Source organism: Aptenodytes patagonicus, chromosome 5 (assembly GCF_965638725.1).
Source record: "Aptenodytes patagonicus chromosome 5, bAptPat1.pri.cur, whole genome shotgun sequence".
NCBI classification, from domain to species: domain Eukaryota; kingdom Metazoa; phylum Chordata; class Aves; order Sphenisciformes; family Spheniscidae; genus Aptenodytes; species Aptenodytes patagonicus.
This window is the reverse complement of record NC_134953.1, coordinates 82,815,579-82,832,884: the sequence shown is the minus strand read 5'-3', so window position 1 is coordinate 82,832,884 and position 17,306 is coordinate 82,815,579. Positions and strand designations below refer to the sequence as shown.

The following is a 17,306-nucleotide window of genomic DNA, read 5'->3' as shown; positions in this document are numbered from 1 at the left end:
AGCTGAATAAATATGTGGGCACATCTACTGGCAAAATGAAGAAATGACTGCAAGATGTGCTATGTTTAATCTAGCAGTGAAGATCCCTGCGCTACCAGTCTTCACAGCTTGTATCACTCTGCTAGCTTACAGCAAGCTAGTGCAAGTCTAATAGCAAGTGTTAAAATCACACCCTCATTGTTTTGCATGAACATAATTTGTAATTTTTTTCATCAGTTGTGGATTGAGTATATCAATATCATGACCACAGTCTCTACGGTTTGTCTGCGTAAGATATTAAAATGCTTTTAATTTAGAAGAGTGAATCACAGATCAGATTATACTGCGTAGCCATTTTATGTAAAATCCTAGCTGAATTATAGTTATACACTTACATAAGATGACTCAGCAAAGCAACTACGTTAAAAAGTTAAGTCACCTCCAATAACATATTCGTGACGTGTTGTTTTACGTGTCATTTAGCCTGCCTAAGTTACGAATAAACGGTATCTTCGTCTCCGTTCCTGATCACCACCGAAGCCAAGAGGTGCCTTCTGCACCAGCCTCTCCCCGCCAGCAGCGAGAGGGGGGGAAGGAAGGCAGGCCACCGCACGGGCCAGCAACCGAGCGCGCCGCGCAGCCCCGCCGTGGCAGCGGGCGCAGGAGGGGCCGGAGGGGCTGGAGTCAGGGCGCGAGGGGAGCGAGGAAGGAAGAGCCGGGGGTGTCGAGGCCCGGCTTGCGCGCTGGGGCTTGCCAAGGTGAGCTCCCGGCGGCTCTCAGCAGCACACGGTCTGAACCTTCAGCCAGATCCCACTGCAGGGATTACAGGCGGCCGGGCATCCCTCCTCCCTTGCTGGCAGCATCCTCAAGACCTCTCTGATACTTACAATACTTGGCTTAACAGTACAAAAATACTTGGTGATATCATAATTATTAGTTTTTAATATACAATGTTAAAGGTTCAAACCGTAGCACCCATCAGTTACTACTGCTGTTCCTTCTGCATGCATTTTCCCCTTAGTATCTCAATTTCTTAATCTATAAAATAAGGTAATACACCTACTTTTTTGGTAAGAACTTGAAGATCTACAGACCAAAAAAAGCTGTTTAACAAATAGGCATGATTAGCTAAGATTTTTAAAAGCACCAAAATACCATTGGAAGTACAAAGGACATCAGCATTTAACTTTTGTACTGTATAAATAGTAATTAGTAAGAAAACACATTCAGCTTTCTCTATGAGAAACTGAAATGATCATTCAATGGAGAAAAACTTCCAATATAATACAGTATCATTTTATTATTTTAACCTATATGCCTGATAAGCATGTAAATGCTATTCAGATCAACCCATCAAACAAGAACCTGCACCACCCGAGGAATTTTGATATTGTTAAGTTTTATTTTATAGTACAGTGTTGGGCACTTCATGGTAATGTGGAGTTCACCAGAAACTTCTACTGACGCCACAAACTTGGAAGGAAAACAAAACAAAACAAAACACACCACACGTCACAGCTCGTTTACTACATCTACACAGTGCACTACTGACAGTAGTCTAAGGTCTGAATTACAGTTCTTGAGATGACTTTGAACAGTAGTCCAGAGGGTGCAAAAGCATGGAGTAAATTCTTAGATTTGGTTCTAGTTTTATTAAAGGTCAGTAACTAACTAAATTTTTAAAACTGTTAGGACAATGCTGGTTGTCTTTTTTAAAATCTCCAAAATTATTAAAATGATCAATAAAACCTCAAAATGTCCTGTACTTCATGCCCTTCCTATATGTATTAAAGCCTCACAACAAGGGCATTATCAGGAACCGTTTTCAAAGGTCACTAAAAAAAAAGTTCTGGAAAAAAAGTTAGAAGCATTGGGATTGCTTTGTTCCGTGTTGAGGCATTTCTCATCATATCTGACACAGATCTAAAAATAACAAACACAAATGTCAGTTGGTAAACACGTAAGCATTTTAAATTTCTCTTCCTCCTCAAAAATCATGAAGTAACAGACGTGATGTGCTTGTGCATAAGCTGCACCAAGACTAGCTGTTCCACAGTGCTTTATTGCCTCATTCAAGTATATTAAAGAAGTTCTCAAGGGAAAACAAAAGGTTAAAACAAAATGTACATCAATATACAAAGAAATTAATTTACAAAAAATTAAAAGGATACTGGCAACATTAGTAGATATTTTATGTAATGACTTATGATAATTAGGGATGTCACAAACTAAATTCTTAATACATACGGTCATCACCGTGAACTCTCACCTCATTGGTGGTACTGAGAAGCAATGCTTAACTCCTCATCTTTTTATCAGTGATAAACAAATGATCAAATTATAAACTAAACATCATAAGTTCTAATATTTAACCTTACTTCAATGTAACTGGGTTATAATTTTAAGAATTACCTAGAACTACTGGTATAGCGAACATTGGCTTAGGCCTTATTATTTCCATAGAACGTGACATCCATAACCATTCCCAGTCATTGGAAATATACATTTGCCCATTAGAATATATTCTTCATGTTTTTATCATACAACCATATTTCAAAGCTACATGTAATTTCACACATTTTTGAAAAATACCATTTCAAGGATCTGCTTGAAAAGCAGATGTGCACTACTAAATTACTTTGAAACAAGGAGAAATATTGCACAAAATTCACTGAAGATTTGAAAGTCAACACATTTCCCCCCCACAACCAAGTAGCTCCTTTATTTTTAACAGAAACAGAATGTCAATTCACGCAGAATCACAACAAACATCAATGTAATTGAACTCAACTTGTTTTTCAAATGCTAATACTGTTACTGGACTCTAAATACAAATGTCGTTAGTATTGACCTAAGTAATCGTACAAATTAATTTGAGTACCCTTTACTACAGGAAACCTTGGAATAACTTCCAACTGTGTTACCTGCTCCATACTCCAACCCAGCAGAAAATGGCAATGGCCCTGCCAACTACACGGATGGTGGATGGCCCTCTAGACTAAGGTGGCTGTGGACTCATCGGGCAACTCTATTTAGAAGAAGTTTAGCAGCATCCAGGAAAGACCTATCAAGTACCTTCAATTGGCCGCTGACTAAAACTGTAAAACAGGCATTACAAAGCAAATCGAGGAAGGTTTTGTACAAAAAAACCCCATACCATCCCTTTTCTATTCCTTTATTTTCAACCACCCTGAAGATCGTGAATTCTAGACCAGCTGTGGTCCATGCCCTTGGGGTGAAGTTGAGGACACATTCTATTCAGCCCAGATTCTGTTAACAGGTAAACAACGCTTGGCAAAGACATACACATGTAATAGCAGCAAAGAAGTTACTGAAGACAAGTCACATCACCATTCATACTGGTTTTGCTGGTGTATTTATTTCTACATTCATTCTCCAAAGACTTACCGCGATACCGTGGGAACAGACAGCCTTCACCATCCTGAGCTTTGCAATAAGGAAGCTGCTTGCCTCAGATGTAATTTTATTAGCCACATTTGTTTAGCCTGAAATTTCAGGCTGCTGGGAACACACTGGCTGGAGTCTCACAGCACCTGGACTAGAGCCTGACACCAACAGAGAAGATACTAACTCCCTTGGAAATAAAGACCACCCTTGACCTCTGCCTGCGGAGTCAGGGCGGTCAGTGGTTACGGGGCTCCTTTCTGCAGGACAGGGTACTACAATCAGCATCGCACAGGGGGTGCATTTGCAAAAGGGCCTCGTGCTGGCACTTCGATTATTGCATGAAATGCTTCTTCACTTAATTACATGCATAGAGAAAAGATTTTAGATGCTCCTTGCAATTCCATTAGACAGCTGCACCAATGAAAGATTGTTCTGTAGGACTGAACATGATTGATTGTAGGTGGAGAAACAGAAGCTGTTTTAAAAACCTGGCTTAACTGTTCTTTTGCCTAGACATCATTTACAAGAACACAAGGTTGTAACTAGCTCATTCTAAAACCTGAAAAGACATCTAAAACAGATTTTTGAGATCTAAAACACTCCTCTAATAGATTGGGTGGGATTTTCAAAAGCACCCAGCATGTGTCTAAAACTCCGGCAGAAGTCTGTTTTACAGTGCCTGAGAGGGGACTTCAGCCAGTGCCGAGGATCTCTGACGACCCCACCCAAACCGCAGCAGTATCACTGAATTGCTAAACGACAATGAAGGGTTCAGTCAACAAGTTCTACGACAACTTCTACAACTACATTTTTCCTCCAGAACAAGTCTACTTTTCGGAGGTACACAACGCCCAAATATGTGGGATGGAAGAGCAAACCACTGCCTACTCTACACAGGCTGCCCTCTGCATGCTTAGAGGGTGGGTAGGGCTCACCCTTGCATCCGCAGTACTGTCCTTCCCTGAATATCTGCACTGTTTTTCACATGTTGCAACTCTATAGACATGGATGGGAAGGCTTTGACTGGGACAACATATTATCCATTCTGCAAATCCCACAGGGGATTAATTCCATAGGCAATATTACTTCTGCCTACATGGCTGGGTTGGAATCGCTGCAACTGAGCTAGAACATTAAACAATATCCTGAAATCTGGATTTCCTCAAAGTTATCATCCCTCCCGAGAACTCCCAGGCTCTGCTTCGCCACCCCACTGGAAAAACCCAGGAATCCCTTTCTCTTTCTACTGCCCTTACTTTTTTCCTCCCAAACCAGATGAGCGATACGGCTCATTTCAGGCAGACATCTATGCAAAACGAACTTGAAGATATTAAATTCAAGTCCTAGTTTGACTGTCTACGTCAGAAATTTGTTCCTAAGTGTAAGTAACAGATTACAAAGCTTAATCAAATAACCTGATATCTCCCTTAAACAGGAGAAGTGGGAAGATCCTGAAGAAGAGGTGCCTCTGAAGATGACCACAGGAGCTATGACTAAGCAGAACTCAGTTCTCACCAGTAGCTGGTGATCCATGTTCATGATTTTCAAAGACATTAGAAGGATTTCCACAAATAAAAAGCATAAAAGTATAAAGCTTGTAAAAAGTACTGGACCTGGACAATTTCTCTTAATATAGAGCCCAATGTGGTAATAAAAATACTGTATATGTAGCCAATAAACAGTTTTATATTATCACAAGGACAGAAAACAACAGTGTTGAACCAGAAATATCAGTTTGGACTCTTATCTATTTGGTAACTGGTAACTCTGTTTAAATAAGGCACAAATATTAGCCTTTTTAAAAGATCACTGATAGTAAGTGGAAAAGATTCTGTAATGTTACAGACTTAAAAATGTACCTACAGTTAAATTCAACATAGATATAAGACTGAGTTATTTTTGAACACATACAAGGTTCAAAACCAAAAAAGACACACTATTTAATGACTGTAAACACTCTATGGGCTTTATAAATAGCAAGGAAAGAATGTGGCATAAGCACAGTAACTAGCATTTTGATGGCAACTGAAATAAAAATAATTCTGAATTTAATTTTACCTTCCATCTTTTAGCTTAGCTGTTTACTTCTTTTCAGCATGCATTTTCACTCAATGAAACAGTGAATTATTACCACAATGCACTGATTTTGAAAGATTCCACTATCAAACTTTCAATTTTATGGTCCTTATAATAACTTTAAGAATATTAGCAGCCTCACACGGCTTCCATATTTTTCCCACAAAGGTGAGAATGGGACAATCTATGTGATATTCAGTGCCTAACTCTCATGTAAAGCCAGTAAGATTTATTCCATCAGAGAGGCATTTCTGAAAACCATTTTCTGGCATGTGGATGCCTCATCCCTGGAAACATTCCAGGTCAGGTTGGATGGGGCTCTGAGCAACCTGATCTAGTTGAAGATGTCCCTGCCCACGGCAGGGGGGTTGGACTAGATGACCTTGAGAGGTCCCTTCCAACCCAAACTATTCTATGATTCTATGACTTAGGTGTTTGATGGTTTTGAAAGTAATGGTAGCCATAATTTCTGAGTTTTTTCTATTTTTCCCCTTAAGGAAAAATTACCTTTAATATATGAAGAAAATAAAACATCATCTTAGATGGAACCGTGGACAGAAACACCATGTCAGATGCAGAGGAAAAGGAAAGGTGAATCTTGAAATTCTCATCAACAAAATGCAAGGACATGAATGAGAAAGAGTGAGAAGTGCTACAAGAACACAGACCTCTGTGTTGCCCGTCTTCTCTTAGACACACTTGGCAGCACTACATTTGGGTAATGTTTAGTACCAGCAAAAGAGAAGTATTCCCTCTACCGAGTCACTAATACCACCTCTAAACAAGTATGCGTGAGGTTGCACTGCAGCTTTCTCATCTGAACAGCACCTGAGCCACCTGGTCTGACCCACCTGGAAAGGTTACAGCTAAGACTTTAAATAATTTTTATGATACTTTTGATTTTAATAGTGCAAAATATTTTGCCAAATAACATGTTATAAAAAAAAAAAATCCACTTCCAGCTTACATACCATGTTGACACACAAGAGGAAACCAACGGATAGATAAGTACTTCGGAGTACAGACCTCTGGACATACCACCTCTAACTCTGGAATACTGAGATTCTGCAGCAATGCAGACTGCAGATGCCCTCAGGAATGTTCATGCTCTAATCAGACACAGATATTTCTGTAAGATTTGCACTTTTACAACCTTTTACCTTCATTGCACTGATTGAAAAAAAAATAATTCTGGAGGCTCATCCTCAATGGCAAGAACTGGCCCTGCCCTTCTCATCCTGGAACAAGCTGGAACTTTTGCACTAACAAAACCAAGGTCTCGCTCTACTGCACCTCTTTGGTAAAGCATCAAACATTGCCTCTGTAATGATATGGATCCATTCCCTTAGGTCAGCTGCCTTGTAATAAAGCAGCCAAAAAAACCCTTTCCATTTGTGTTAGCTAGAAGGAAAATTAATTCATAAATCTCAATGTGGCAACTGATATTAAACTTTGCTACAAACTACTATTAAGATATTAAAGCGCAGTCTGATCCGAATACTGACCTCATGAATGTGCTCACTCAGGCCTATACTGAGACTAAGACTAACCATTCATGCCGAAGAGGGAAAGAAAGAAAGAAGGTTTCTGACATGAGTTTGGAAGAGCAGGAGCGCATTCTTCTCAGGCACAGTTAATTTTATACCCATGTGTTACTTCTGCCAACTGCATCACAAATATCCTTCAAAGTTGTCAATTCCAATCTGCTGAAACTTGCTTCATGCCTTTCCTGTCCTGAGCTACTGTGGAGGAGAATGTATATATGGTAAGGTGGAGAGATGGAAAAAGAAAAGGGGAGGAAAATTAAAAAATAAAAAAAAAAAAGGAAAGAGCTGCTCGATACAGCAGCAAGAATTTTCAGACTTTAAATATCCAAATATTCCTCATAAACGCTGCCAGGAGGACAAATGCTTGTTCTAAATAAAATATACATCAAGTCCATTTATTCTCCTTCATTGAATTTAGAGAGAGATTTTTGGTTGTTCAACTTGGCTAAAATGAGAGTTGGATATATGCAGTCTTAAGCTGAATCTGTAATTTTAGTTTTCTAGTGTTACAAGTAATTTTCAGTCATGACTCTCTAATAATTTAACTAAATATGACTTCTGTGTAACAGTAATTCAATCTACCTTCAAAAAGGTAGCTACTAAAAATGGAAAGAAAATAGTTCAGAAGAGGCACAAATGCTATTAAACTGTAGAAAATAAAAAATAACAGAAATCTATCAATTCCACTTACACTTTCCTTTCTGAAAATTTTTAGGTGAAATAGTTTACCTAGGGAAACCGGATAATATGTCTTTAAAGTGTCTTAGTTGTAAACAGAAGTTAATAAACGTCACATTATAATTCAGCACTTCATGTACTTTACAGAACAGAGAAAAGCACGCGCTACCTTTTCCAAGTCTGGAAGACAGGGCCACAGTTTTAGTTTGGAGTAAGTTCCAAGTTATATTCACAAGAAATTCCTTAATCTAAAAAAAGTTTCCTTTCCCCCCCCCTTTGCTGAAGCAAATTCTTGCCATGGAAAATCATTATTGCTGTTTTGTAGATTTGCATTCATCTTCTAAGATAGTTAAGCCTCTTCTCAAAAGATTAAGGCAATTATTATTCATTACAAATATTAACATTTGTACATTTCAGGCAAATCAGATTGCTCGGTTCATTTCAGGCTTAATGGAATTAATATAGTACCTTCAAAACCTGGTTACCTGTTAGGTGATACCTTTCCTGCTGCTTAGAGGAAGCAAATGCTAGGAAGCACCGTACACCTGCTGTATTTTTAACACAGAGACTAACTAGTACCTGATTTAAGAGTGCATTCATATATTTAGTTCCGTTTTGTGGACCTAACTACAGCCAACAAATGAACTGGGTAAACACGGAAGTGGATGTCCCAGTGGCAGAAAATGCATACTCAACTGAAGAGAATTATTTTTATAATCAAAGATCTCTTATTCCTTTTTCATCTTTTGGTTATCATGTTATATGGAGTTATATGGAGTCCTGAGTAGTCTCCCTTTAACTTCTGATGGGAGTCAAGTTTCTCTTCTCATAGTTTTCTTATGTTTTATTTCCACTGCTACTGCTGGATAAGCTATCCTTTGAAATATTTAAACCACAGTGAAAAGCAGAACTCAGTTTACATAATGACACCACTTCTTGAAGAAGCCCACCCTCTTCCGGAGTTTCATTTCCTTCCTTCCCATCTTTCTCCCATGGGACCAGAATGGATGGATGTTGAGCAAGACTTGCTGGGAGCTGATCTTCTGAGGTATTGCTTAGTGTTTCGTTCTGCTTTGCATACTTGCAGGAAGAATAGCCTGCTTTGAAACTTTCTAGAGAAGCAAACGGGGCACTTGATCGTACTGGAAATGGGGATGTCATACTAGTGGTGTCCATCTTGTCAGTAATAAAGGTTTTGTCACCACTTTCTTCTTCCAGCCTTGAGAGAGATTCTCTATGGCCACCAGAAGAAGCTTGCTTCCTTGGCGATGGAGGGAGCTGCTTCCCATGGAGGACACTGTCATCCTGACCGAGGTTCCACTCTGCTTGATCGTTAGCACTGCTGCAGAGCAGGGTAAGGTTGCTCTCACTAGGTGCATTCGACTTGTTCTGAAAGAAAGAACAGGTGTTTATAGTTAACGTCACAAGAAACGTCTCTACACTGGCACTTTTGAAACAAAAATACTGTAATGGATTTTGTGTGTCCCCTTTGGGGTTCAATGTTACAAAACAAGAATCCCAGAAACAAGGTAAGATCAAGTGTTTTTACACTTCCTCGCCAGAACACTGTCTCTTATCCTAAGGATCGCCTTTTGTACAGAGGAAGGATTTCTGTCTCCCCTGTCCGTTCAGTCTTTGCACAAGCAGTTTTGACAGTGAACAAAGACATACTTTGCTGGTTTGTATCCATAATATGAGAAGGAGCTGGACTAAAAGTAAAACCAGATGGCATTTACTCTTTGCTTCAGTAATTAATTACACCAACTTTCAATATTAAATTTTTTTTGCCAAACAAACAAAAATGGGCATTTTATTAATGTGACCCCTGTGTGACAGTCATAATATAAAATTTTACAAGCTTTTTAAACATCTGCATCAAAACTTGCTGTTCCAGTAATGAATCTTCTACTATAGGATCCCTTTCAGCAAAAGAAAATGTTGGACAGCTGATATGAGCGGGAATTCAAAAACACTAACATTTTTTTGGCTAACATCACAGCAGTGACTTGGTGAGGGTTTTAAAGTTGTAGGCAAGCAGTTTGTTTACACTACAGGTCCTGTGCAACTCTACCTAAAAAAGGATCAAGGACCCCTCTTAGAAAGCTCTGGAGTACTATTCTAGCAGTGTTTCAGATGCAATTACCTCACGGATCCCATGACTTAATCAAGATGGAAACATCACCACATCACTATGACTAGTTTAAGGATGCAAGGTGAAAAGGGAAATAAATACCTTCTAAACCACATAAAAAAAGACTAAAACCAGCTCTGGGAATACCAGATCGAACAGCTAAATATAATATTAAACTATTTGATTAAGTAAATTATTTCATTATTCACAGCTCTATATGTGGTTACTGTTAAAAGGGCAAAATACTGTTCCAAGATGACTTGGTAAACTGGACAAAGGTTTAACCAATCTCCTGGCTGGTGAAAAACCATCAGGCAGTGGCCAGCATGGGTATACTGTTACGTAGCCCTGGGAATACACACTAGCAATTCTAAGGACTATGCTGCAGCGCCTGAGCTGCATGTTGTTGATTCCACAAGTGCAGGATTCCACTATGAAGGGACTGGAGTTGTTTTTCAAATGAAAGCAGAAGACTAACCGCAGCCTTGTAATCAATGTCATCCATTGACCTAAAGAAATCCAGGCTCTTTGCTCCTGAGAGCTTTCCTTGATCTGAACTGTGTGTGCTCAGTGTGTCCAAAATCTCCCCGAGCAAGTCCATTTCTCCTTGATGCTGAGTTATTCCAGTTTCACCAGAATCATCACTATCATAAAAGTAAGCAGAAGCTTCTTCACTGTCTTCTGATGATAACCTGAAAACAAAAACTTTTCCATCAGCTAGGAACATAAAAGCCATTTTATTACAGCCACTTCTGAAAGTAAGTAGGAGAATGCGTTCCAAGACTTTTGAAAGGGAACATAAACCCGGAATTTCTTTCTACTAAGAATCTTCCTAAACATAGATGTATGATATCTATGGAGACACAGTTACCATTAGTTGGTTTTCCTGTCTCCTGGCTCTTCCCCAGCCACTGTAATTGTTATTTCAGGTCACCCTTAATATGACTTCCCAAATCTTTCCTCCAAATTTTACAGTTATTCCAAAATTGGTTCCTCTTTTCCCTTGTCTACACCTTATACTTAGGTCAGTGTTGCTACACCTCTCCAGCTGACCTAGCCACATACTTTGTTCTAGTGGCAAGACTCTCATACTGCAACTCTTCTTCGGTCATATGACCAGATTTACTGGAGTACTGCCCATCTGCAAGGAGAACTGGTGCTTTTGTCTCTTATTTTCTCTTTCATTCATGGCAATATCCTTACCTCTGACCCCCATACTACTGCAGTCTTTCCTTACCTCTGTCTATCCAGAATACTACTACAAAGGGTATTTCCATGGCTCACTGTTTTGATGATATCCTTTGAACACTTCAGTAGCTCCCTCCTCCCTACTGCATCATGGCTTAAGCTGCTTGAATTTGCTTTCAGGGTCCTTCATAGTTTATATCTATATGTTCATTATCAAAATCATCTCCTGATTTCAATCAGAGAATGCCCCAATGCAGCTTAAGCCTCAACTTACGATTATCCTTTAATTCACACATAGGAAGACCTTGATATAAAACTCACAAGGCAATATTTCTCTTTCAGACCCTTCAGAAAACTTTCCGTTATCATGACCACAACCCAAGCCTTAAAGAATAGATTAGCTGAGGTCACTGCCCACCATGTTGACAAATATTATTTCACCGCTTCTTTGTGTATGTAGTCTATCTTTTTATCTTGAGTCTGTGAAGACTGAGGATTATGTCAAGCTCTTCCAGGCACTATAAATAATGAAAAGATGTAATAGGCTGTCCCTCTTTTTGAAAGCAGATTTAATCCTAAACTACTTGACATCATCTACATCAAGAATCAAGCTAGCAGCCTGGACAGAAGAAAAATGTGTCACTTGAACTCAACTTTGCTGAAAAACATTAGTTACCCTTTCTCCCATACATACACACACATCCAAACAGGCTTCTTACTTGCTTGTTCTCTCCATTTCATCATCATCGTCTTCATCCAAGGCAAAATCCTGGTTACTGAGACACTGGTTGAAACGAGTCTGGAGGATAGAAAATTAACATTATAATTTTTGTTTATTTTTTCTATTTCAGCATTACTTATTTGGAGACCAGCTGCCACTTTATTCATTAAGACTTCCTGAGCACCGGATGAGGAAAAACACGTATCGATCAAGTCTTCTAAAGGTTGTTATAAGAGGATGTGAAGTCCTCAAGCACCACCAATTAAAGAGCAAGAGAACCATTTTTCTTCATGGCCTATGGAGGGCCTTATTATTTATGCAAAGCCTGGAGTGCCTTATTATTTATGCAAAGCCTTGATTAGCAGAAGACTGGCTATTGAAGAAAAAGCATCACTCAAGTCTACTACCTACCCTTTCTTGCAAGTGTATCACAGAAAGCACTGTGGTTTACTGCTTTCTGATAGAAATATTTGCAAGTTTTGGTTGATGTAGTTTACTGAGCATGAAGAAAAACGGATTTTTGAAGTAGCAGATACAAAAGAAGTCTGGAGTCTCTTTACATAGCTGTATTTATGTCAGGGTGTTAAACAGAATTGCAGAGTAAGTAGTATGCCAGCTCGAAAACTGTGCACTAAGAATGCCTTTGTGCAGGATAATTTACTGTACATTACAGTTAACTCAAAGTTAGTGTACACTCAGAGCATCCCATGGGGAGCTTGTGTAGAGTAGCTGGTGTGCTGTAAACTCACACACTACCATACTGAGTACTCACTAACCTGTTATATCACATTATTATTTAGCAAACAGAACCAGGCTAAAGATTTCTACGATACTTGAAAAAAAGTCTCTGTCTTCATAGAATCATAGAATGGTTTGGGTTGGAAGGGACCTTAAAGATCACCTAGTTCCAATCCCCCTGCCATGGGCAGGGACACCTTCCACTAGACCAGGTTGCCCAGAGTCCCGTCCAACCTGGCCTGGAACACTTCCAGGGATGGGGCATCCACCACCTCTCTGGGCAACTTGTTCCAGTGCCTCACCACCCTCATAGTGAAGAATTTCTTCCTTACATCTAATCTAAATCTACCCTCTTTCAGTTTAAAGCCATTACCCCTGTCCTATCACTACAGGCCCTTCTAAAAAGTCCCTCTCTGCCTTTCTTGTAGGCCCCCTTCAAGTACTGGAAGGCCACTAAAAGGTCTCCCCCGAGCCTTCTCTTCTCCAGGCTGAACAACCCCAACTCTCTCAGCCTGTCTTCATAGGATAGATGCTGCAGCCCCCTGATCATTTTCGTGGCCCTCCTCTGGACTCGCTCCAACAGGTCCATGTCCTTCTTATGGTGGGGGCCCCAGAGCTAGACGCAGTGCTCCAGGTAGGGTCTCACCAGAGCAGAGCAGAGGGGCAGAATCACCTCCCTCGATCTGCTGGCCACGCTGCTTTGGATGCAGCCCGGGATACGGTTGGCCTTCTGGGCTGCGAGCGCACATTGCTGGCTCATGTCCAGCTTCTCATCCACCAGTACCCCCAAGTCCTTCTCGGCAGGGCTGCTCTCAATCCATTCTCCACCCAGCCTGTATTTGTGCTTGGGATTGCCCCAACCCATGTGCTGGACCTTGCACTTGGCCTTGTTGAATTTCATGAGGTTCACACGGGCCCACCTCTCAAGCCTGTCAAGGTCCCTCTGGGTTGCATCCCTTCCCTCCAGTGTGTCGACCGCACCACTCAGCTTGGTGTCATCAGCAAACTTGCTGAGGGTGCACCCGATCCCACTGTACCTGTCACTGACAGAGATGTTAAACAGCACTGGTCCCAATACCAACCCCTGAGGAATGCCACTCATCACTGGTCTCCACTTGGACATCAAGCCGTTGACCGCAACTCTTTGAGTGCGACCATCCAGACAATTCCTTATCCACTGAGTGGTCCATCTGTCAAATCCATGTCTCTCCAATTTAGAGACAAGGATGTCACACGGGACAGTGGCAAATGCTTTGCACAAGTCCAGGTACATTTAAGTCAGGAATTTTAGTCACTTGTGCTTCACAAATGACTGTGTTAAGGTCTGTGCATCTCTTGGATGCACCTTGGAAAACTGGCCATAATTTAAAGACATATGGATAGAATTTGTACAAAGGGAAAACAGTGTTAGCTAACTTCAAAGAAAATCATACGCAAGTAAAAAGAAGTGCTACTGCCCACATCTCATCATGCAGTTCACCAAATGCCTAAACCTACAACAAGCCCCTGATGGGGAAGAAATATGGCCTTAATTTCAGACTACAAGGAGCTTGGAAATCTTGTACTGTGAGGATTTCAGTATGTCACCTATTACAGATGTTGTCAGTGTTCTACACGTACCAGGACACACACTGCAACTTTTCCCCCCCATTATTGTCAGGAACATCTCAATGTTCACTCTTTATAGACTGACACATTTGTTCTTGTTCAACAAGAGAGGTTTTAATTAAAGCAGCAAGCTTTGATAACACTTTCCATAGTTCTTCGTCCACAAAGAGGAAACGTGGTTCTTCATGTGTTAAACCAAGTAACAGTTGATAGAAAATGAGAGAATTATTAGAGTATTAAAAACTATGAAAGAACCCAAACTAAGCTTCATACTGAGCAAAAGCTATAGGATGGAATGCAGAGAAACAAACTATTGATATTTCTAACTCTTTCCCAGTTTTGCGAGTTGTTTGTGTCATTCCCATCAGTGTTGTAATCAATCATACCCTGCTTGTAACTAAAGGGAGGTTAACCACTCTGTCTTAAGTGATATTGTTAATTGGTTATCTTACTGATTACTGCCACAACTACAGTCACTGTTTTCAGTTTAAAAGTTGCTGCTTTAAGTATTTATCTTCACTGGGACAATTAAAATACTTTGTTTCTGTAACACTGGTAATTCACTACTTCCCCAAGAAAATTCTGACATGACATTCATTGCAATTAAAGCTCTAATCCTGCAACTGACTCTTGGAGAGCAAAATCCTGTCTCTGTCTCACTTTCTTGGAATTTGCGTCAGAATTAGATGCTGCCATCACATTCACTTCTACTAATGTAAAGACAAGATTTTGCAAGAAAGAAGGTTCTTTAAACATGTTGAGAAATTTCAGAAAACAAAACCAAAACCGACACTTGTTAATCTGTAGATGGATTAACTCTGTCATTGGAATAAAAGCCCACAAGATAACACTCACTGATTTGTCAAAATAATAAATAATGTTTCAAAGAGCATAGATGGCAAGTTTAAAAAAAAAAAAAAAGAAGAAAAAAAAAAAAGGTTGTGTCTTTGAGAAACAGGAACTGAATAAAATTAATTAGAATCAGCAAACACCACAGGCATAGCAGCGGCCCCTCAGAGCATCTTCAAACAGTATTATGCAAGTGTGTTAGTGAAAGCGAGAATAACATCATATAAAGGAATATAACAAAGCATATGTTGATAAACCTAAAAAAAACAAACCAAAACAAGAATTTCTAGTTCCTGATGGTCAGACTATCTCTCTAAAAAAAAATATTTTTGTTACCGATTTAAATGTTTAGGGGTACAAAATTATACAGGAACACTTTCAGGAACTAAACCAAACAAAATGGGATTTACATACAAAGAAAAAAAAGCAAAAGGGGAAGGAAAGGAAAATATCTGGCTGTAAATAACGACATTCTCCAGAGTTTACAGCTCTGTGAGCTAGCCACGGAGACAACAAGCAACACATGTTTTTGAATAGGTGACTTTCCTCTAGGAGCTGTAATAAAAATGACTGCAAGGGAGGGGTATGTCCAGACTACTTTGCAGAGAAAGAAAAAGAAAGAAAGAAACTCTTAATAAATTCCAAAAGGAGAACCATAAATCTTTTTCAATGCTCCACTAGGCAAAGTGACATAGTATGTGCACCTGCAAAAGCTGTCAAAGTCACTTAAGAAGTCCTTCCATTACTGACGTACCCTGCTGTTTGCAGTTATTTAAGATTTTAATTTCTGTCTTTTCTGCATTTTGAAGTGTGTAACCTTTTTTATACCTTTTTATGAAAAAAGGACAGACTTCTGTTTCCTTCCTGGTCAGCATTCTAATAACAACCAGACCATCTAAATTTATTACCACAAGAAATGATATGGTAACACTCCTTTCTTGCTGCACCAGAACTTTATAAAGTCTTAATAGACTGCTGTCATGTTTTTTTCTATAAAATAAAGCAACAAATTTCTTTAAAGTACTCAAATGTTTTGCTTCTTCCAACTAGTTCTGCTTACATAATAAATCTATTATTTAATGTATCTACTTTATATCAAAACATGAACAGGGATTCAACTTTTGCTACTTCAAATTCTTCTCATCTTCAGGCACACTGCACCCCAAGAACCCATCTCTCATCTTGCTCAGAATATAAGAGAGTTCAACGTACTTACACACAACAAGCTCACGCTCTCCACAAGCCACTGTTGAACCGTCAAGCCTGCGTGTAAAGTACGGCAAAGGAACAACTGCAGCCGGCGTGAGGATATATATCCTTTTTGTATACATCGTATACATCCGCTTTGGTTTCTACCCCACTTCAAAATCTCATTCTGCAAGTGGTCTGCTACCTATACAGTTGTGGTAAATGCTGATCACTGAAACCAGAAAAAGAAGGTGCTGACAGTGTAAACACGGGTAGATCCAAACAAAGTGAGAATACGTCCTTAAACCGTTCTCTTCTGCTTGATGGTAGCCTCATAAAATGTACTACTTTAGCACAAAAATGTAGACAAAATACATGAATGCTAAAGGATTTAAATGTAAGATGGTTACATTCTTGATTGGGCATGAAAGTCAATCTTTGAAATGTCAGCATTTTATTTAATGCTAGACCTTTCAGAAGCACAGCTTTCTGAAATGAGTGCTTATTGATCGATACTAAGGCAAGAAGTGTAACAAGGCTGCTGCTATTAATTGTCCTCAAAGTGAGAAACAAATAATCTTTTGATAAATGGCAGCACACATATAATTTCACATTTACCGGCTACTCAATACATCAACACGTATAAAGTTTCAAGAAAAGAAAAATATCTACTATAGTTTACATCTATGAAGCACTGTTTCCTTTTTCTTAAAAATTTAAAGATTATTCATTCAGTACGAGAAAGCAAAATAAATACAAGTCCACTATTATTTATGATTCAGTATTTTATTTTACCTATCCTCCTCTACAACCCAATCACAGACGTAATTATTGCTTCACCTCCAGCAGGGAAGCAAAAGATCTCTCAATCAAACTTTCTAGTTAAGCACAACCCGTTGCCTTCCTTTCCGGTTAAAGACGGTGACCTAAAGCAATGGATAATGAAATCACAGGAAAGAACTTCACATTACACTCCACAAGAGCTAAGACTGATGGGGGAAGAGGGAAGAAGAGAGCTAAAATAGAAGTACGGATTCTAAGCTTTCTCTTCTTCAATGGCCTTCTTTTTCTGGGACATGGTACAACCAAACACAAGTTTAAAGGAGTGATAGGGATACCAATTAGCTACACGGACACCAGACCAGCATAGATGCAAGCAATAATTCTAGATTAATTTCTAGAAACGATTCCTTCA

General features: G+C 39.4%; 1 protein-coding gene across 4 annotated transcripts in view; it reads right to left on the bottom strand.

Moving 5' to 3' along the window:
* Positions 1-1,995: 1,995 nt before the first annotated feature.
* The window catches only part of DENND1B (DENN domain containing 1B), a 169,851-nt gene continuing 154,540 nt past the window's right edge, over positions 1,996-17,306 (bottom strand). For all 4 annotated transcript variants that reach the window (XM_076337985.1, XM_076337986.1, XM_076337987.1 and 1 more), the window contains 3 exons: positions 11,727-11,806; positions 10,298-10,511; positions 1,996-9,077 (listed from right to left, as the gene is read on the bottom strand). In XM_076337985.1, the coding sequence (XP_076194100.1) occupies positions 8,526-9,077; positions 10,298-10,511; positions 11,727-11,806 (846 nt within the window). In that variant the 3' untranslated portion in view covers positions 1,996-8,525. The remainder of the gene's footprint in view (positions 9,078-10,297; positions 10,512-11,726; positions 11,807-17,306) is intronic.